The following is a 22,212-nucleotide window of genomic DNA, read 5'->3' as shown; positions in this document are numbered from 1 at the left end:
GACGTAGAGTAAGGGAATGACGTGGCTTTAGCACGGAGAGTAAGGAGAGTGACGTGGCTTTAGCCCGTGGAGTAAGGAGAGTGACGTGGCTTTAGCACGGAGAGTAAGGGAATGACGTTGCTTTAGCATAGAGAGTAAGGAGAGTGATATGGCTTTGGCATGGAGAGTAAGGAGAGTGACGTGGCTTTAGCACACAGAGTAAGGAGAGTGATAGAAGATGGGGAAAAGAGGTGTGGAGGTGGGGTGGGCAGTGGAGTCCCTTATCAGAATCATGTTGAGCCTCGTAAGCCCTGGTTTGATCTTTGAACGGTCAGAAACCTCTGGAAGGTTTTGAGCAGAGGAGTGACGTGACATGACTTGATAGCACTACTCTGGCTGCTGTGTAAAGTGTAGCCGGTAGGGGGACAAGGCTAAAAGGTGGGAACAAAGAGACCAGACATTTGTCATGGTTTTGACTGTCTAAAATCTTTGGAACCTTGCTATGTTTGGCACATTTTCAGCCTTGTGAGTATCTTCTCCCTAATTAAAATTCTCAGCCTTTCGTTTGCAACTAGGACTTAGGCATCTGAACTAGACGTCTGAACGAGGCTCTTCTAGACAGAAGCATCACTGGAAACGTGAATTCCGAGCGGAGCAGGCGTGCGCGCGCGCTGCAGTAGTGTGCACCTTTCAGAGAGTTAGGACAGTTTCTCCTGCAGTTACTTTAAGGTTGAGTTTCTGGCACAGAAGTGGCATTGGAAAGGCAGGACGGTGTTGGTGTTTTTCACATGATATTTTGGAATAGTTACGGTTTGTTTCTGGCTTCTGGGGGCAACTGGGTAGTCTTGAGGAAGAAAAGTGGGGAGGGAGGGTCCCAGTATTATTGTCACTTGTTGACACTGCCTTTACATGTGAGAATTGAATAAGATTGGATTGGAGAATGTTTTAGTATTTATGGATAGTATATAGTTTCTGGATTGAGTTTCCGCTGTACGATTTCTATGTTGACTTGCAGGGAGTACAAAGTCTTGGATTCTTATTTGAGTCTGGTTTACTTTGCCTGATAATATGAATTCTCTTGGCTCACACTCGATTCACTGATAGTACCAGGTCAAACGTATTTATAGATTGATGGAACCAGGGCTGGGAGAATCTAACAAGAAACAAGGATCAGAAATAGAGTGGGTGATTAGGAATTGGAGTAGGTAAGTCGGCAGCTTTGGAACCAGGAAGATATGTAACAAAGGTAGATCAGATACCTGGAGACTCTGTTGAAACCTGCTCAGCATCGTAACAACACGCAGAACTCCAATGATGAGTGGTCAGAGGCCAAGCTCTGTTCAGCTAGAGTTGAGGAGATGGGTGAATATATCCTTGTGAGGTTTGATGATAGAGCTGTGTTCTCTCCCTGCTTTTGAACCCTTCCCTGGTTGCAGCTGAGCAGGCCCAGGCTCGGCATGTGGGAACAGGCAATTCTGTGGTGTCTGACTGAGGTACGTAGGGCCAGGGTTGGGGATTGGCATGGGCCCTGTGGAGTAAACTATGCCAATTTTAATCGCTAGCTGGGACAATCAAGGGTACACACACACGCACACACACACACACACACTCTCACACACTCACACACTCACACACGTCTGTAAAGGTATATTTTCTGAATCTTAGAGGTAGATACCAGTTTCGTTTCTGAAAGGTCCATGCTGTGTGCTGTACGCCAATATTTTAATCTTTTCACTTTTTTTTGTAGTCACATCAGAACCGTGAATGGTGGCTGACCTTACTTATGATGAAGGTAATAGAAGTTTCGTTTCTGTCGGCTCTGTGACCTTGAGCTGGTTATGTACCCTCAGACCTCAGTTTTCTTTAAAATGGGCTGGTAGTTCTTACTTTATAGGTCTGCTGAGTGGATTAAGTGAAGTATGTAAAACAGTACAAACCTGGAAGATAGCAAATGGTCAGTAAATTATAGTTGTTATTAACATCCAATTCGTAAATAGTGAAACAAGAAGTTTTTATCTAGTCAGGGTACACAGGGTGAAGTGCTCCATGTACATTTGAAAAAATTGGAATGAATTATTTAAATAAAATATGCATATGTAGCTTTGGATTTTTAATTTTTTCATTTATAGATATGAAATGTGAATTTTTTTTTTCTTTTTAAAACCAAATGTCTTTAAGCCAGATTTTTATGTTAATTTTAAAATATTAGATTTCTAAAACAGGAACTTGAAGAAACAGGCTTAGCATGGTAGTATGACTATATCATACAGTAAGAACTAAGGCGTTCTCGTTAATGTCAGGAACACAGCAAAGATGCCGTCTCACTGTTTCTCACGTGGTTTGCAGTCCCAGTTAGCGTACTAAGTTTAAAAAAACAAAAAGATGAAATTATAAATGTTGTAGGTTGCCATCCGGCTGGTTCTGACCTGTAGCGATCTCATGCGTTTCAGGGTAGAACTGTGCTCCACAGGGTTTTCAAAGCTGTGACCTTTTTGGAGGCAGATCGCCAGGCCTGTCTTCCATGGTGCCTCTGGGTAGGTTTGAACTGCGAACCTTTTGGCTAGTAGTTGAGCACTTAACCGTTTGCATCACCCAAAAATTTAAAATATGAAAAACAGAACCAACAAAGTGCCAGAAGAAACTAAGAATAATATTTTTAGAATTTTGTCTGCAAAATCAAGGGTTCATAACTGTGCTAGGCCCATGGATCTCAGGCTAGAAACTGCTGTTGTAGAGGAAAAAAAGGTGGGTTTTAACCAGTCAGCACTAATGAAGCTAAGTGCTGAAGGGACTTCCCAGGTTTGGTGCCTGTTCTGTAATGGTTGGTGATGCTCGGCCTCTTCAGCTCTGCGCTCGTAGGGCGAAGGCACTAGTGCACGGTGCACAAATGAATGATCGCGGCTGCTTGCAGCCACGAGCGTGGGCTGGACCGGGCCTGTGAGTGAGAGTCGCCAACCCGTTTTACATTGTTTGGGAACTTTTTCTAATCGGTACGTCACCTGAAGCGTTAGTTGAGGTGGAGTTTTGCTGAAGTGGTAGCCCCTGTGCACCTCGTGCTGTTGTTGTTAGCTGCCTTTGACTTGGCCCCTGACTCCGTGCATAGCGCAGTGAAACTCCGCCTGGTCCTGTTGTCAGCTGCCTTTGACTTGGCCCCTGACTCCATGCATAGCGCAGTGAAACTCCGCCTGGTCCTGTCGTCAGCTGCCTTTGACTTGGCCCCTGACTCCGTGCATAACGCAGTGAAACTCCGCCTGGTCCTGTTGTTAGCTGCCTTTGACTTGGGCCCTGACTCCGTGCATAACACAGTGAAACTCCGCCTGGTCCTGAGTCGTCCGCATGATCATTTGCAGATTGGACTGTTGTGATTCATAGGGTTTTCATTGGCTGATTTTCAGAAGCAGATCACCAGACCTTTCTTCCTACTCTGTCTTAAGTCTGGAAGCTCGTTGAAACCTGCATGCAGGACTTCACTGACAGATGGTTGGTGACTGCATGAGTTGCATTGGCTGGGAATCAAATGCAGGCCTTCCGCGTGGAAGGTGAGAGAGAGTTCTACCACTGAACCACGAATGCCCCCTCTACCTAGTAACATACTATTAAGTGCTTAGATTAAAACACCCTATTAAAAAACCATTGCCGTCGAGTTGATTCCGATTCATAATGACCCTATAGGACAGAGTAGAACTGCGCTGTTGGGTTTCCAAGGCTGTAAATCTTTATGAAAGCAGACTGCCACATCTTTCTCCTGCGGAGTGGCTGGTGGGTTCGAACTGTCCACCTTTTGGTTAGCAGCTGAGTGTTTAACCACTGCGCCACTGGGGTTCATAGATTAAAACAGAGCATGTATAAAAAGAAGGACATAGCTGCTGGTAGAAGCTGAGAATTTCTAGATACAGAAAAGTTGCAGTGCTTCTCCAACTTGAACGTGCATGTGGATCACTCTGGTGCTCAGATGTGTCTGATGAGGAGCCTGGGTCGCTTGGGGGATTAGTAGATCTAGGGTGGAGCCCAAGATTCTGCATTGCTAACAGTTTCTCAGGAGGTGCTCGTGCTTCTAGACCCTGAACTACAGTTTGAATAGTAGAGTTCTATGTGTCAGGAAAATGCTAAATGCTGCGCATGGAAAAAGACTTCACTAAGGACGGAAATGTTCACAAACACAGATTTCCAGCCTCAGTGGTAATAGTGAATGGATTTATCTGCACACATGGTGAGTAGCAGGCTTCTAGATTTTGAATTTCTTTGCTCTATCAAGATATTTCATCTTTTAGTTTAAATGTTGAGTTGGACCTTTGCTACTGCTAAGAAGTTCTTGAAAATATTTTATTTGCTACTTTCTCAACTGATACTTACCTTGATGTTTGGTTCCCTCCAGTGTTCTTTTGGTGCCTGTGATCGCTGGTTGTCTTTTAATCATTTATTTATCCCATCTCTTTTTATTTATGTCCTATTGATGAGATATAGTTGCTGAGATCATAATGAATAATTACAGGATGCTTAATGATTTATTGAAGTGAATAGGATATCAATTTCGTTTGTTTTACTAAAAAAGGACAAGTTGGGAATATTTTGAATTGTCTTTGTTTTTGACTCTGAGCTTTTTTTGTTGTGAAAAATTTTGTAATACAAGGAATGGCCAAATACCCATATACCTACCATTTTGATTCAATATTTAAAAAAAAAAAAGCTTTATTGAGGTATAATTTATAAACAATAAAATTCAACAATTAAGTGTAAAATCTATGAATTTTGTGAAACGTATATAGTCATGTAACCATCACCACATTCATAGTATAGATTATTTACATCAACTCAAAAATTGCCTTGTGCCCTTTGCAGTCAATTTGAAATACTTTGTAATTTACCTTTTGATTTCTTTGACCCATGGGCTCTTTAGAACGTGTTAAGTTCCCAATATTTGGGGATTTTTCCAGATATCTTTGTGTTACTGGTTTAATTTCATTGTAGTCAGAGGATATACTTTATGATTTCAACCTTTAAAAACTTATGGAAACATGCTTTGTGGCCTAGAATAAGATCTATCTTGGTGAATGTTCCATGTGTCTTTGAAAAGAATATGCATTCTGTTGTTGGGTGGAATGTTCTGTAAATGTCAGTTAGGTCAAGTGGGTTTATAGTGTTGTTCTTGTTTTCTATATCCTTAGTGATTTTTTGTCTACTTGTTGTGACAGGACTGTTGTAATCTCCAGCTATAATTATAGATTCATCTGCTTCTTTCAGTCATCTCTTTTTTCTTCATGTATTTTGAAGCTCTGATATGTACATATGTATTTAAGATTATGTCCTCTTGGTGAATTATGAAATGTTCCCGTCTATCCATTATAATATTTTAAATTTTATTTTGATATTACTCTCATCACTCCAGCTTTCTTTGGATTACCATTTGCATGATATATTTTTTCCTATCGTTTTTACTTTAACTCATCTTGCTTTTGTGTTTAGAAAAAATGTCTTTTTGTTGTGTTAGGTGCTGTGGAGTCGATTCTGACTCATAGCGACCCTGTGTACAACAGAACGGAACACACCATCCTCACAGTTGTTGTTACGCTTGAACCCGTTGTTGCAACCACTGTGTCATTCCATCTCCTTGAGGGTCTTCTCTTTTTCGCTGACCCTCTACTTTCCCAAGCATGATGTCTTTCTCCAGGGACTTGTCCCTCCTGACAACATGTCCAAAGTACGTGAGACGAAGCCTTGTCATCCTTGCTCCCAAGGAGCCATTCTGGCTCTACAGCAGCTTTTAGACAGCATGTAATGAGATTTTCTGTTTTACTAAGAAAGTGACAATTTCTGCCTTTTAATTGTTGTGTTTAGATCATTTACACGTTAAAATTTTTTTGTTATGGTATAATATCCATACCAGAATCTTCCATTGTAGCCATTTTCAAGTGTACAATTCATTGGCATTAATTACTTTCACAGTGTTGTGCAGCCATCACCGCCATTTATTTTCAGAACCTTCCATCATCCCAAACATCACCCATTAGTCAACAGTGGTTGTTTCTCCTGTCCTCGGAGCGCCTGGTAACCTCTCAGCTACTGCCTGACTGTCAATTTCCCTAGTCTAGCTATTCCGTATAAGTGGATCATAGAATATTTGTCCTTTTGTGTCTGGTTTATTTCTCTTGTTGTTGTCAGCTGCTGTCAAGCATTACAGAGTGGAACTGCTCCAGAGGATTATCTGGGCTGCAGTCTTGATTGGAGCAGTTCACCTGGCCTTTCTTCCATGGAGCTGCTGGGTGGATTCAAATGGCCAGCCTTTAGGTTAGCAGCCTGTTGCAAACTTCTTGTGCCACCAGATTCCTTATTTCATTGTTTTCAGGGTTCATCCATGTTGCAGTCGCACGTATTAGAATTTCATTCCGTTTCGTGGCTGAATAACGTTCAGTTGTGTATATATACCACCTTTTGTTTTATCCATTCCTCTGTTGATTGACACTTGGATTGTTTCTACCTTTTGGCTGTTGTGAATGGTGCTGCCATGAACATTGGTGTTCATGTATTTGCTTGAGTCCCTGCCTAGGATTGGAATTGCCGGATCATATGGTAAATCTATGTTTAACTTTTTAAGGAACCACCAAATTGTTTTCCACAGTGCCTGCACCATTGACATTCCCACCAGTAATGCAGAGGGTTCCAGTTTCTCCACATCCTCACCAACACTTGTTATTTTCCAATTTTTTTGATAATAGCCATCCTAGTGGGTGTGAAATGGTATCTCGTGATTTAAAAAAAAAAAATTTCTTTAAAATTGTGCTTTAGGTGAAAGCTTACAGAGCAAATCCGTTTGTCATTCAAAAATTTATACACAAATTGTTTTGTGATGTTGGTTGCAATACCCACAATGTGCCAGCACTCTCCCACTTTCCACTCTGGGTTCCCCGTTAGCGTTTGTCCAGTTTTCCTGCCCTTTTCTCCCTTCTTGCCTTTGCTTTTGGGCAGGTGTTGCCCATTTGGTCTTGGCTACTTGATTGCTCTAAAAAGGACGTTCCTCACATGTGTTACTGTTTGTTTTATAGGGCTGTCGAATCTTTGGCTGAAAGGTGGACTTTGAGAGTGGCTTCGGTTTTGAGTTAGGGTGTCCAAGGGCCATAGTCTCGGGGGTTCCTTCAGTCTCTGTCAGACCAGTAAGTCTGATCTTTTTTGTGAATTTGAATTTTGTTCTACATTTTTGTCCCACTGTGGCTGGGACCCGCTCATGTAGTTTTGATTTGCAGTTTCCTAATAACTAATGATGTTAAACATCTTCTCATGTACTTATTGACCATTTGTTTATCTTGTTTGGAGAAATGTCCAAGTCCTTTGCCTGTTTTTTAATTGGGTGATTTGTCTTTTATTGAGTTGTAGGAGTTCTTTTTATGTTCTGAATATTCAGCCCTTATCGGATATATGATTTCTAAATATTTTCTCCCATTCTGTGGGTTGCTTTTTTAGCTTCCTTGATAATGTCTTTTGACACATAAAATTTTTAATTTTTATGACATCCAGTTTTGTCAGTTTTTTCTTTAGTGGTTCGCTTTTTGGTGACATATCTAAGAATTCATTGCCAAATAAAAGATCTTGAAGATTTACTCCCATGTTTTCTTCTAGGAGGTTTATTGTTTTAGTTCTTATATTTAGGTTGTTAATCTTGAGTTAACTTTTTAATACGGTGAGATGTAAGGCACCAACTTTATTCTCTTGGCATGTGGGAATCCATGTGTCCTGGCACCATTGGTTAAAGAAACTATTTTTCCCCATTGAATGGACTTGGTGTACTTGTCGGAAATCAATTAGCTATAGATGTATGGATTTATTCTGGATTCTCAAGTCTATTCCATTGGTCTGTATATTGTTATGCTAGTACCACACTGTTTTGATTACTGCAGCTTTGTAGTAAGTTTTGAAATTGGGAAGTCTGAGTCCTCCAACTTCATTCTTTTTCAAGATTGTTTTGGCTGTTCAGGAGCTCTGGTGGCGCAGTGGTTAAGCATTTAGCTGCTAACCAAAAAAAAGTCAGCGGTTTGAATCCACCAGCCACTCCTTGGAAACCCTATGGGGCAGTTCTGTTCTGTCCAATAGGGTTGTTATGAGTCAGAATCAACTCGACAGCAGTGGGTTTGTTGTTTTTTAGGCTATTCAAAGCTCCTTGCAATTCCATATGTATTTGAGGATTGGCTTTTCTATCTCTTCAATGTGGTATATTGTGTTCATTGATTTTCTTTATGTTGAAGCACCCTTGCATTTCTAGGATAAATCTCATTTTAAAGATTATGGTGTGTAATCCTTTAAAAAACACCTCTTGATTCAGTTTGCCAGTATTTTGTTGAGTTTTGCATCTATATTCATAAGCAATATTGGTTCTAATTTTCCTGTAATGTCTTTATCTGGCTTTGGTATCAGTGTAATTCTGGCCTTACAGAATGAGTTATGAAGTATTCCTTCCTTCCTCTTCTATTTTTTGGAAGGATTTGAGAAGGACTGGTGTTAATTCTTTAAATGTTTGGTAGTAGACCTTTTACTTTTATGTAACTATTGATATGGTTGAATTTAAAACTACTGTCTTACTGTTTCTCTCATCTGTTCGTTGTTCCTTTTTTCCTCTTTCCCTGCATTCTTTGGAATTATTTTAAAAAAAATTGAATTTTATTTCTGCTATTCGCTTATGAGATATGCCTGTTATAGTTTTTAGAAGTTGTTCCTAGGGTGTACAATATATGTCTTATAACTTACCACTGTCTGTCTTCAAATAGGAAACCCAGGTAGTGTTTAATGGTTAAGTGCTAGGGCTGCTAACCGTAAGGTTGGCAGTTCACATCCACCAGGTGCTCCTTGGAAACTCTAGGGGGCAGTTCTACTCTGCCCTGTAGGGTTTGCTATGAGTCGGAATCGACTTGATGGCTACGGTTTTTTTTTTTTTTTAAAATCTTCAAATAATATTATACCATTTCATATATAGTGTAAGTAGACTGGGTTTAGAATCTTCGCCTGGGAATGTTTTTTTCTTGTAATACTTTATGTTGCTCCATCTTCTGACTTGTGCAGTTTCTGCTAAGAGTTCTGTCACCTTTACCTTTTCCCTTTGTCTTTTTCTCTGACTCCTTTTATGCCTCCTTGCCCACAGCTGGTTGTAACATTATTATTTTTTTGATAACTAGTTTTCAGCTATGTGCTTATGATTTGCCTTTATGTTTGTTCTACTTGGGGTTTGTTGAGTTTCTTGGGTCTGTAGGTTTATAGTTATATCTTTGAGTTTTTTCTCCCAATCATGTTTTCCTGTATTCACTTGCATGTATAGAATTTATTTATAATAGCTGTTTTAATCTCCTTGTCTGCTAATTCTACCACTTCTGTCATTTCTAAGTCTGTTTCTAGTGACTGACTTTTTTCCTAGTTATGGAAAAAAATATGTTTATGTTTTCCTGCTTGGTAATTTTTTTTACCTTTTTTTTATTGTGGTAAATATGTATGACATACTTGCCATTTCAGCATTCTTCACATGTACAATTCAGTGACATCATGTTCATCGCGTGTGCAGCCATTCCAGATTTTCCATCGTCCTTAACAGAAGCTGGAGCCCTGGTGGCGCAGTGGTTAAGAGCTACGGCTGCTAACCAAAAGGTTGGCAGTTCGAATCCACCAGCCACTCCTTGGAAACCCTGTAGGCAGTTCTGCTGTGTCCTACAGGGTCACTCTGAGTTGGAATCCACTCGATGGCAGCGGGTTAATAGAAGCTGAGTGTCTCCTAAGCAGTGACCCTCCCTCTCACTCACCCCTGATAACCATTAATATACTCTGATCTGTATACATTTGCCTGTTTTTAGATATTTAATATAAGTGGAATACAGTATTTATCCTTTTGTAAGTGACTTACTTAAGAAACTCAGTATGTTTTCAAGATTTATTTATGTTTTAGCATGTATCAGTACTTCATTCTTTTTCATAGATGAATAATATTGCATTGTATGTACATACCACATTTTGTTTATCCGTTCAATCTGCTGATGGACACTTAGGATTTTTCCGTCTTTTGGCTGTTGTGAATAGCGCTGCAGTGAACGTTGGTGTCTAGGTATCAAGAACACTGGGGTTTGTGTCCCTGCCTTCAGGTCTTTGCGGTATATTCCTAGTGTATTCTGATCTTTATGTGGTTTTGGTGTTTGATTTTGTCTCTCCTTTAAACACTTTCAAATTTTTTTTGGTGCGTGGTTAAACTACTTGGAATTAGTTAAACCTTTGAAAGATTACTTTTTAAGCTTTGTTAGGGTAGACCCAGAACAGCCTTTAATCTGTGGCTAATTTTACCCCCTGAATAAGGTGATAATTTTCTGAGCGGTATATCCTGTGTTGCTTATATTATGAAGTCTTTCTTCTTTGGTTGCAGAGGATATGAACACTTCCCAGTCCATATGAACTTTGTGGGTTGTCCTGCCTGTTTCTCTCCAGAGGTTCATTTTCTGGCCTGGGGTAGTTTATTCTCCTGTGTGCTCACATCAATATTCAGCCAGACACTTAGAGAGCACCCCCTTTCAGTCTCCAGACATCTCTGTTCAGTTGCCCCCTCTCTGGTACTCTGTCGCCCCAGCTTTAAATGTCTTGGCCTCCCCCAACTCCTCAATTCCATGAAACCTTCCAGGTCTGTGTGGGTTTCCCCTCCCTGCACGTTGACCCGGAAACTGCTTCTAGGCAGGAGGTTGGGCCACTCGCAGATCTCAGGTTGTTTCTCTTATACATTTTGTCCAATTTTTAGTTGTTTATGGCGGTGGATTAAATTAATTCCCTTTTATTCCATCACGGCCGGAAGTGGATGTAATAATCTTTACCCTTTTTTTTAAATCACTTCAATGTTAGTTATTGACATCATGTCAGTTTACCTCTAAATAGTTAACATGTATCTCCAAAACATCCACTTACCCTATAACCACATTGTTGTTGTACTGAAGAAATCAATAATAATTCCTTAATATCATCTGATATCTATTCCAGTTTGCCTAGATTGTATTTTTATAGTTTTTTTTTTTTTTTTTTCAATCCAGTATCCAGATAGGAGCCCTGGTGGCGCAGTGTTTAAGAGTTTGGCTGCTAACCAAAAGGTAGACAGTTCGAACCCACCAGCTGCTCCTTGGAAACCCTGTGGGGCAGTTCTGCTCTGCCCTGTAGGGTCTCTATGAGTTGGAATTGACTCGACGGCAACGAGTTTATCCAGTCTAGACAAGGATCATGTATTTTATTTGGTTATCTCTCTGTCCTTTTTTACCCCAAAGTTGTTTACTTCTCAACTGGGTTGTTTTTCTGTTTTGCCTTTTTTTTTTCCCCATTGTTTTTGCACTAATATGTTTGTACAGTGTCATGTTCATGGTTGGTGGTTCTTTTCTGCCCAGATTGTTTGGCTATGATGTACATAATATGGGTGAGTTCTTTTTTCTTTTCTTTCTGTCTCTCAGACTAGCATTATTATTATTTTTGCCTTCAAGCCATAGTTCAAGAGACTGCTTATTTTGTGTTTTACCTGTTTTTCTGGAGACATAGGGTCATGATCATGTATAATCTTTATTAGAATTCCAAGGTTCTGTTCTCCTTTGAGGAGCCCTGGTGGCACAGTGGTTAAAGTGCCTGGCTGCTAAGCGAAAGGTTGGTGGTTGGAACTCACCAGCCGCTCTGCAGGAGGAAGACATGGCAGTCTGCTTCTGTAGAGGTCCACAGCCGCGGAAGCCCTGTGGGGCAGTTCTCTCTTCTGTAGGGCTGCTGAGTCGGAGTCGACTTGATGGCAATGGGTTCTTTGGTTCTCCTCTGAGCTTTTTTCCTTAAGTGATTTGTATGGCTTCTGAGGAATATGGCAGCGTTAGGAGTCCAGCGTGCTATAATTTTCTACTTCTTTGTTAGAATATTCTTTTTGTTTCCGTGGCTGCCTGCTTGAAAAGATTATACCATTGAGTTATATGCTCAGTGTTGTGTTGGTATACTCACTCTCTGGAAAGAAGAAAATATTCTCTGGTTTGTAGGTTTTTCCAATTTCAGTGGTTTAATACTCCCTCCCTGGCTGATTTCAAGCTACCAGTTTTTCACTGAACACAGCGTTGGAAAGAGATGTGCAGAACTGGCACTCATGAGCCTGTGCTAGCCGGAGCCAGCATACTCTGCTTATATCCGTTTCTTATTCGGCATCAGTTCTTGAGTGTTTTTCCTTCTTCTTCATCCCCCCCCTCATTTTATTAAGTATTGGAGTTGAGAAATTATATAATAAAGTTTCAGTTCATTATCTTCATTGCTTTTTTTTCTTCTCATTACTGAGATCATATATTAAATACTGATATTTAGGCATAATTAACACAGAAACATTCATAGAACTTGATGTAGAAGATAATAATGAAGTGAACTTGATAACCGGGTGTCCCTGGGTAGCATTTTTAATTTTTCCCGTTCAGCCCTGTGAATCATAATCTGAATTGTAAAAATTCAGAAAATCATTACTCAGGCCTTGCCCGTGAAAGTGGACATTATGTTGCTTTATAAAATTACTTTGTGTGTGGGACAGAAAAAAGATGTGGTTCACTAACTTTCCCAGTAGTGTTCCATCCATGTACATAGTTGAGCTTTTGTCACAAATGCTTCACTAGAACAGCAAAGCTTTAAGTTATCGGAAACGGCAAAATTTTTTGTCTGAACCATGACTTAAAAACTGGACCTTTTTTCGTGCTGAAAAAGGAGTGGAAGCCGCAGCTTTGCAAAGCCAAGCTTGCTCTTTGGCTTCTTAGCCCACCTATAAGATATCCAGATTAATAGACTTTATTTTTTAGAGCAGTTTCAGGTTTACATAAAAATTGAGCAGATGCACAGAGAATTCCCACGTGTGCCGTCCCCCCTTCACAATTTCCCCTTTTCCATACATCTTGCATACCTGTGGTGCATTTGTTGATTGAGTAGCCAACCCGGATAGATTGTCATTAACTAAAGTCCATAGTTTACCTTGGGATTCACTCTTTGTGTTGTACAGTTCTGTGTGTTTTGGCAAATGTATAGTATCATGTACCCACCACTGCAGTGTCGTACAAATTTGTTTCACGACCCTAAAAATGCCCCATGATTCACCTATTCGTCTCTCCTCCCAACCCCTGGCAACCATTGATCTTTTTAGTCTCTCTGTAGTTTTGCATTTGGTTTTGAAAAAGAAAGAAAATACTCAAAAGGCCTCGTACTACAGTTTCTACATTCTTGATTTCTTCTCTTGTGTGATGTAGTTTTTTAAACCCAAATATAAACTCAAAAATATTTTTAAAGATTATGGAAAATGCATTAGTAAAGTATTCAATTATTTAGTCTTGATTTGTAAAATTTCCACACTGGTGGGCTTTAGTATCACTTATACGCTGGCTTCACTCTGTTTTCCTTGCTGGTTGCAGGGATTGTTTTGGATTCCATTCCTTTCACCTCTTGAGAGAAGTGCATTCGAGAGGAGGATGAAATAATGCAATAGTAATTTAAATTGAATGGTAACTCAAAAATAGTTTAAATTTAATGGTCCTTTCAAGCCAAGCTTTGTGCAAAACAGTTTCTATGCATTTAAGGCAATGATTGTTGTTTACACTTTACAGATGAAAAAAACCTGAGATTTAAAAAAAGTTAAATAATTTAACCAGCCCAGGTGGTCATGGCTAAGAAGTATCAAAATTCAAACCCCTTTCTGTTTTTATTCCAGAATTTGTGGCCTCAATTTGTGTATGCAGGTTTTAAAGAGGAGTTTAGGGAAAGGAGGAGGAGAGAAGAGGAGATGAGGATGATGGTAACATTTTGAGCTTTTCCTTATCCTAGAGGTACTTTGCTAATTGCCACACATGGTTTAAATCATTTACTCCATCTCACAGCCTTAAGAGAGAGAGAGGTACTTTATTTATCCCCATTTTACAGATGGGAGAATGAAGCTGAGGGGTTTTTCATTTTTAATAAGCTAATAAACGAAGGTAATGAGATTCAAGCCCAGGTAATTTGACTTAAGAGCATGTACCCTTAACTATATAGTGAATCAACACTAAAGTGCTTAAAGAGAACATTTTAGTGGTAGAGCACTTAAGACTTTATTCAGTACATTAGGTGAGCCATTATAGATTTCTAAAATTATTTTATAAAAGAGGGTAGTTTTAAGAAGAAGAAGTTTTACTTGATTTGTTAAAGAATCATTGTTTTTTGACTTCTGCTCCTAGCTAAGATGGAGTAACAAGGACCAGATTTACCCTCTTGCCTAAACAGACCAACAAAATTAGAGAAAATATACGAAACAGTGCTTTTTAAAACACTGGTCATCAAGCAGTGAAGAACAGTGAGCCCTAAGAGAGGAGCGAACAGTGAGCTGAGCCCTATGATTGCTCCAACTTTCCTTTTATTGTACTTTAGATGAAGATTTACAGAGCAAACTAGTTTCTCATTAAACAGTTAATACACATGTTGTTTTGTGACATTTGCTACCAACTCCACGACATATCTACACTCTCCCCTTCTCAACCTTGGATTACCCATTACCAGTTTTCCTGTCCCCTCTTGCCTTCTTGTCCTTGCCCCTGGGCTGGTGTGCCCCTTTAGTCTCATTTTGTTATATGGGCCTGTCTAATCTTTGGCTGAAGGGAACCTCAGGAGTGACTGCAGTACTGAGCTAAAGGGGTGTCTGGGTTCCATACTCTTGGGGTTTCTCCAGTCTCTGTCAGGCCACCAGTAAGTCTTTTTTTTTGTGAGTTAGAATTTTGTTCTACATTTTTCTCCAGCTCTGTCCGGGTCTCTCTATTATGATCCCTGCCAGAGCAGTCGGTGGTGGGAGCCAGGCACCATCTAGTTGTTCCAGCTTTTGTTTCTTGAGAAAATTTCCTGGCTGCGGTGCTGCGAGAGGGAACCAGGTGGGCCCCAGTGAACACCCTGAGGAGATGGAGTCGGGAATGAAAGGAGACCAGGGTGGCTAGCATTCACAGAACAGAATAACGGAGTGGAAAGAGCTACATGGAGAGAGACTCCCTAAGATCTAGAGAAGGCTTCCATTAAAAGTGTTGAGCAGAGTACTACTGATCAGCACATACATATGAAGAAGCTTACCTGAGACCAGGGAAAGAATCCTAAAAAGATATTAGAGAAAACAGTGCTAAGTACTTACATAGGGCCAGGAATGGTGCCTGTTCTCATTGGCCAGTCTGGAAAAACTCATATTTGTGGAGCATTGAGTAGAGTACTCAGATAATCTTGCCTCAGTACTGGGGAATAATTTTCTTTAGAATGAGCACTGCTGTGGACATACCAAAAAAATCATAAAAGCAAGACCAAGAAGGATCACAGTAACTGTACTGTGTCTCAGAACAAAACTCAAGAATGTTTATAGAAATACAAAAAATGTCCAGCACCCTGCAAGGTAAAATTTACAATGTCTGGCATCAGTTCATTCAAAGATCATCAGGCATACCATGAAGCAGGAAAACATGACCCATAATGAGGAGAATAATCAGTTGGAAGCAAAGCCCAGAACTGACACAGACATTGGAATTATCGGACAAGAACATTAAAAGAGTTATTATAACTGTATTTTATATATTCAAACAGTTAAGTAGAGGCATAGAAGATATAAAACAGACTGAAATATAACTTCCAGAAATGAAAAATATTAGATGGTAAATACTGGATGGAGTTAATGACAGATTAGACATTGTGGAAGATTAGTGAACTTGAAGACATAGCAGTAGAAACTAACATGAAACACAAGAGAACGAGGAATTTTAAAAACTAAGAAAAGACTACCAGTGGGCTGTGGGACAGTTTCAAGCAGACTAATATACTTGTGGAGCCCTGGTGGCGCAGTGGTTAAGAGCTCTGCAGCTAACCAAAAGATAGGCAGTTTGAATCCACCAGTTGCTCCTTGGAAACCCTATGGGGCAGTTCTTCTCTGTCCTATAGGGTCTCTATGAATTAGAATCGACTTGGTGACAACGAGTTTGGTTTTATTTTTTTAGTTTAGAGTGTACTTGTAATTGGAGTCCTTGAAGGGGTGGGGAGGATCCGAAAACATTTGACGAAATAATGGCTTTAAAAAAAACGAAAACAAACTTTAACTGGACAGATACACGTAGTTTGCTGAAACCAAAGCTCAAGAAATATGAAGAAAACTACAGCAATCACATCATTATCAAATTGTTCAAAACAATAATAAAGAAGAAGATCTTAGAAATGGAGAAAAAAGATACATTACATTCAGAGAAGCAAAGATAAGGATGACAGCAAATTTCTTGTCAGAAAGAGTGCAAGTGGAAAGATTGTGGAGCAGTACTTCTGCAGTACTAACAGAAAAAACAAAATACCTGTAAACACCTGGCAACCTTGAATTCTATATCCAGTGAAAATACTGTTCAAAAATGAAGACAAAATAAAAACTTTTCCAGATTTATAAAAGCTGGACGTATTCATCAGCAACAGAAGAAATGTTAAAGGAAGTCATTCAGGTAGAAGGAAAATGATACCAGGTGAAAATACGAATCTACTCAAAGGAATGAAGAGCACTGGAAATGATAAATATAGAAAAAGTTTTTCTTATTAAATCTCTTTAAAAGATTAATGTCTGTTTAAATCAGAACAGTAACGTATTGTAATGTTTTAATATATTTGTAAGTAAAATGTACGACTGCAAATTCCTAGAGGCCAGGAGGAGAGGAATAGAAGTATGCTAATGTCAGGTTTTTATATTATACACGAAGCGGTTTAATACCACTTGATGTGTGGGCTGTTTTAAGTTAAAGATGTATTTTATAAGCCCTAATGCAATCATAAACATAACCAAAGTTGTAGCTTATAAGCCAACAAAGAGATAAAATGGAGTCATAAAAAACAATTAGTCCAAAAGAAGGCCAAAAAAGAGGAAAAAAGAACAAAGAATAGATGAAACAAATAGAAAATAACAAGATAATAGACTTAAACCTAATCACATCAGTAACCACTTTAAATATAAATGATCTAAACACCCCAATTAAAAGGCAGGGATTGTTATAGTGGATAAAAAAGCAAGACTCAACTATATGCTGCCTACAAAGAACACTTTTTTTTTTTTTTTTAATTGTGATTTAGGTGAAAGTTCACAGAGAAAATTAGTTTCTCATTCAACCAAAAATTTATACACAAATTGTTTCATGGCATTGGCTGCAATCCCGCATTGTGTTGGTACTCTCCTCCTTTCCCTTTCCACCCTGGGTTCACCACGTCCATTCGTCTGGTTTTCTTGTTCCCTCCCACCTTCTCGTCTTTGTTCCTGGTCAAGTGTTGCCTATTTGATCTCATATACTTGATTGATCTAAGAAGCACATTCCTCACATTTGTTATTGTTTGTCTTATAGGCCTACCTAATCTTTGGCTGAAAGGTGAGCTTCAAAAATGGCTTCAAGTCTGAGTTAGAAGGGTGTCTGGGGACCGTAGTCTCAGGGATTCCTCCAGTCTGTGTCAGACCAGTAAGTCTGGTCTTTTTTGTGAATATGATAATTTTTCTACATTTTTCTCCTCCTCTGTCTGGGACCGTCTATTGTAATACCAGTCAGAGCCGTCGGTAGTGGTGGCCGGGCAGCATCTAGTTCTTCTGGTCTTGGGATTGTGTGGGCTGTGGTTCATGTGGTCCATTAGTCCTTTGTACTAATCGCTCCCTTGGGTCTTTAGTTTTTTTTCCGCTTTCCTTGGCTCTGGACTAGAAGGGGCCGATAGTTGTGACTTAGATGGCAGCTCACAAGCTTTTAAGACCCCAGATGCTACTCACCAAAGTAGGATGTAGAACATTGTCTTTAAGAACCATGTTGTGCCAATTGATGTAGATGTCCTCTGAGTCTATGGTCCTTTGCCTTCAAGCCTGGGAACTTCATCCTGTGAGATGTTTAGTTATGTCTAAGAGGTTTCCCCGACTGTGCCACTTGTGTGCTCTAAAGGAATACATTTTAAATATGAAGACACAAATGAAAGGATGGAAAAAAGATAACATGTTAAAAAAAAAAAAGATGGAATGGCTATATTAATATCAGATGTACAGTAGTACATTGATGTCAGATTCTAGAGCTTAGAATATTACGAGGGATAAAGATCATTTGATAATGACAAAGGAGTGAATTAATCCAAAGGCATAATAATCATATACATTTATGCATGTAATAACAATGCTTCAAAAATACATGAAGCAAAAAGTGGTAGAATTGCAAAGAGAAATAGAAAAAGCCATGATTATAGACAGAGATTTAAATACCCCTCTCTCAATAATAGAACAGATAGAAAATCAGTAAGGATATAGAAGACTTGCACAATGCTACCAACCAACCTGATTGACATTTATAAAACACTTGACCTAACAAGGGCAAAAATTGACATTTATAGAAGTCACCTAACAACAGAAGCATGCACATTCTTTTCAAGTACACGTGAAACATTTATAAACATGGATCATACTCTGGGTGTAAAGTAAGTCTCAGTGTATTTAGAAGTATTTAAGTCATACAGAGTATGTTCTTTCACTGTATTAATAAATTAGAAACCAATAACAGAGATACCTGAAAAATTTCCTAATATTTGGAAACTGAGTATCAGATTTCTAAGTAACACATGGATCAAAGAAGAAATTCAAAGGAAAATTAGAAAGTATGTTGAACTGAGTTAAAATGAAAACATGATATAACAATTTGTGGGATGCTGCTTAAGCAGTACTTAGGAGACAATTTATTGCACTAAACATCTATGTTAGAAAAGAAGAAAAGGCTTAAATCAATGGACTCATGAAAAAGGAAGTGCAAAATAAGCTGAAAGTAAACAGTACAAAAGAAACAAAGAGCATAGTAAAAAATCAATGAACTAGGAAACAGAAAATAATGAAGAAAATTCAAAGAAACTAAAATATGGCTCTTTATGAAGATCAGTAAAATTGATAAATCTCTAGCCAGCTTTATCAGGAACAAAAGAGAGAAGATATAGATTACCGGTATCAGGAACGAGAGAGATGACATCACTACAGATTCTATAGATATCAAAAATATTATAAGGGAATATTATAGACAACTCTATCTCCATGAATCCAACAATTTGGATGAAAGGGATAAATTCTTTCAAAGTCATAAACTACCAAAGCTCACTCAAGAAGAAATAGATAACCTAAATAGCTCTTTTATTTATGAAATTAAAATTGTAGTTAGAAACCTTTCCACAAAGAAAACTCCAGGCCAAGATGACTTCAGTGGTGAATTCTGCCAAACATTTAAGGAGAAAATAATGCCAATTCTACATCAATTGTCCCAGAAAATTGAAGAGAAGATAGTACTTCCAAACTCATTCTTTGACGCCAGCATTACCCTTAGACTAAAACTTGACAAAGACAGTACAAGAAAAGAAAACTACAGACCAGTATCTCTCATGAACATCCAAACTCTAAGACCAAACCCATTCCTGTTGAGTCAATTCCAACTCATAGTGGCCCTGTAGGACAGGAGAGCTGTCCCATAGGGTTTCCAAGGCTGTAAATCTTAACGGAAGCAGACTGCCACACCTTTCTCCTGCGGAATGGTTAGTGGGTTTGAACTGCTGACCTCTTGGTTAGCAGCTGAGCACTTAACCGCTGCACCACCAGGGCTCCTCCTTATGAACATAGATACAAAAATTATAAAACAAAATTCTAGCAAATAGAATTCAACAATATATAAAAGATAATGTAGCATGTTCAAATGGGTTTATCCCAGGAACACAAGATTGGTTTAACATTTGAAAATCTGTGTATTTAATTCACTATATTAATAAACTAAAAAGAAAAACGATATGATCATTTTAATAGATGCAGAAAGAGCAGTTGACAAAAATCAGTTTGTGTTCCTGATAGTTTTCATCAGCAGAGTAGAAGGGAACAACCTGATAAAGGACATCTAGGACAAATCTACAGCTAATATTCAGACTTTTGTATACGCATGAAAATTCACATTACAAAATGTTAAAAAAAAATACTGATTAGTGAGAAAATTACTTCATACGTATTCATAGATACTGAATAATCATGGTAGCATGTTAAAAACGAGAAGAAGCCTTCAGGATCATACTAACTTAAACTGTTTATTTTTTTATAGGTCAGTATGGAAATCCTTTAAGTAAATATATTAGACATTATGAAGGATTATCTTATGATGTGGATTCATTACACCAAAAACACCAGCGTGCTAAAAGAGCAGTTTCGCACAAGGACCAGTTTTTACACCTAGATTTCCACGCCCATGGGAGGTGAGTAAATTTCTTGCTGTGTCTGAAGAACTCTTATATATTCAGTCTAAATTCAAAGAAAAAGTTTATTCCCTTAATTTTCCTTCTCTAATGGAAAGATCCCCATTTGGAAATGCAGCCTCCATTGAAATTTGGTATATGCATTAAAAAATGTCTTTTAAAATGGATTGCCTTTTTTATATTGTTAAGGAAACAGTCAGATGTAAATATTGTTAAATTTATTCATAGATCCTCTATTGTTATATTATTCGAGGATACATCTGTAAAGAAAATTCTGTTACCATGGTTTCCCACTACCGTGTGTTTTATGGTCAGCAGATCTGTCTTTTGGTGCCAGCAGTAATAGTAACTAGTTGTACGCCTTTGAATAACTCATTCGATTTCTCATTAACTCAGTTTTATCAGCTGGCAGGTAGATTACTTGCTGTACTCCTCAGTTCTCAGAATTGCTGAGGGATAAAGGAGAGTGAAGGGAGAGAGGTAAAAATCACATTTATTAAGTGCTTATTTTGTTCCGGGTGCATAGATGTTTTATATACATTTTCTTATTTCTTAACACCTAAACAAGGTAAATGTCCTTTTATACTGAGGAAACTAAGGCTTGGAGAAGTTAACTAACTTGTTTAAAGTCCTCAGCATAGATTTGACCCAGACCTTGCCCATATTCTTTTCCTTCTGTCTTCTAGATGCAAAATCTTGAGTTTGTCAGGCCCTCTGCCTTGCTTGCTGTAATTAATAAATCTATATACCTTTTGTACTCTTTCTACTAATGTAACTGTGATTGAGACCTATATTATTCACCTCCACTAATGGTTACGCACTAGACTTCTAGCTGAAAGGTTGGCGGTTTGAACCTACCCAAAGGCGCCTGGGAAGATAAGCCTGGCGATCTGTTTCTGAAAGGTCACAGCCTTGAATATCCTGTGTGCTCCATTCTACTGTGCACGCTTGGGGTCGTCATGAGTCGAAATCGACTTGATGACAGCTAACAACGACAACAGAAAGTTTCCCAGCTTCTACTGTTCATCATGAAAGCTGTCCTACCTACTGCTACAAGACAACTCTTCCCTAAATGCTTCCTTTTTCATGTCTGCTTATGGCTCTACAACTGTCAGCCAGATTTCTCAGTTTGGCTTTTGAGATACTCTGTAAATGGATCCTACTCTATTGTTTTATTTATTTATTAATAATTTTTTATTGTGTTTTCAGTGAAGGTTTACACAGTAGTTTAGGTTCCCTGTCAACAGTTTCTGCACAAGTTGTTCAGTGACATTTGGTTACATTCTTCGCAGTACATGAACTTTTCATTGTTTCCATTCTGGTTGTTCTGTTTCCATTAATCTAGTTTCCGTACTTCTTACATTTTCATCTTTGTTTTAAAATAATTGTTGAATGGTCTCATGTAGGTGATGTTTTTAAAGGAGCACAGTATTTATGGGTGATATTCATTATTTTTTTGAGCCAACTTGTTATTTAGCTATAAGCTGACCTCAGGGATTAGTTTCAGTTCAGGGGTTGAAGAGAATCTCAGGGCAGTAGTCTCAGGGAGTCCTTTCGTCTCAACCAGTCTAGCAGGTCTTTTTTTTTTTTTTTGGGAATTTGAAGTTCCATTCCACATTTTTTCCCATTCTATCAGGCTCCATTTATTGTGGCCCTGCTTGGAACGGCCACTAGTGGTAGCTGATCTCAGGGTAGATGAGGCTGTGGTTCGTGTAGACTACTTGTCCTGTAGACTAGTTTCTTCTTTGAGTCTCTGATCTCCCCCAGTCTGTTATTTTACAGTTACTTCATTTCTTGCCCAACATGAAGTTTCTGTTTCGCCTAAAATGATCTTCTGATTGTTTGCTGAGTATACCACGTAGTTTTTGTTCTCCGTGTTGTTTGTGTACCACGTAGTGTCCGTTCTCCGTGTTGTTTGTGTACCACGGAGTGTCCGTTCTCCGTGTTGTTTGTGTACCACGGAGTGTCCGTTCTCCGTGTTGTTTGTGT

The 22,212-nt window shown here is 38.8% G+C and overlaps 1 protein-coding gene across 9 annotated transcripts in view; it reads left to right on the top strand.

The window, feature by feature from the left end:
- ADAM10 (ADAM metallopeptidase domain 10) overlaps window positions 1-22,212 on the top strand; it is a 158,297-nt gene that overhangs the window by 29,258 nt on the left and 106,827 nt on the right. For 2 of the 9 annotated variants that reach the window (XM_004374612.3, XM_023729675.1), the window contains exon 2: window positions 20,073-20,223. The exons of 1 other annotated variant lie outside the window; for it this stretch is intronic. In XM_004374612.3, the coding sequence (XP_004374669.1) occupies window positions 20,073-20,223 (151 nt within the window). Of the gene's footprint in view, window positions 1-1,714; window positions 1,772-9,511; window positions 9,601-13,109; window positions 13,470-13,675; window positions 13,791-20,072; window positions 20,224-22,212 lie in introns of those variants that run through there. 6 more of the 9 variants (XM_023729680.1, XM_023729678.1, XM_023729677.1 and 3 more) reach the window with 6 other exon arrangements.

This window comes from Trichechus manatus, unplaced genomic scaffold, assembly GCF_000243295.1.
Source record: "Trichechus manatus latirostris isolate Lorelei unplaced genomic scaffold, TriManLat1.0 scaffold00030, whole genome shotgun sequence".
Classification (NCBI taxonomy): Eukaryota; Metazoa; Chordata; class Mammalia; order Sirenia; family Trichechidae; genus Trichechus; species Trichechus manatus.
This window is presented reverse-complemented; position numbering and strand designations above follow the sequence as displayed.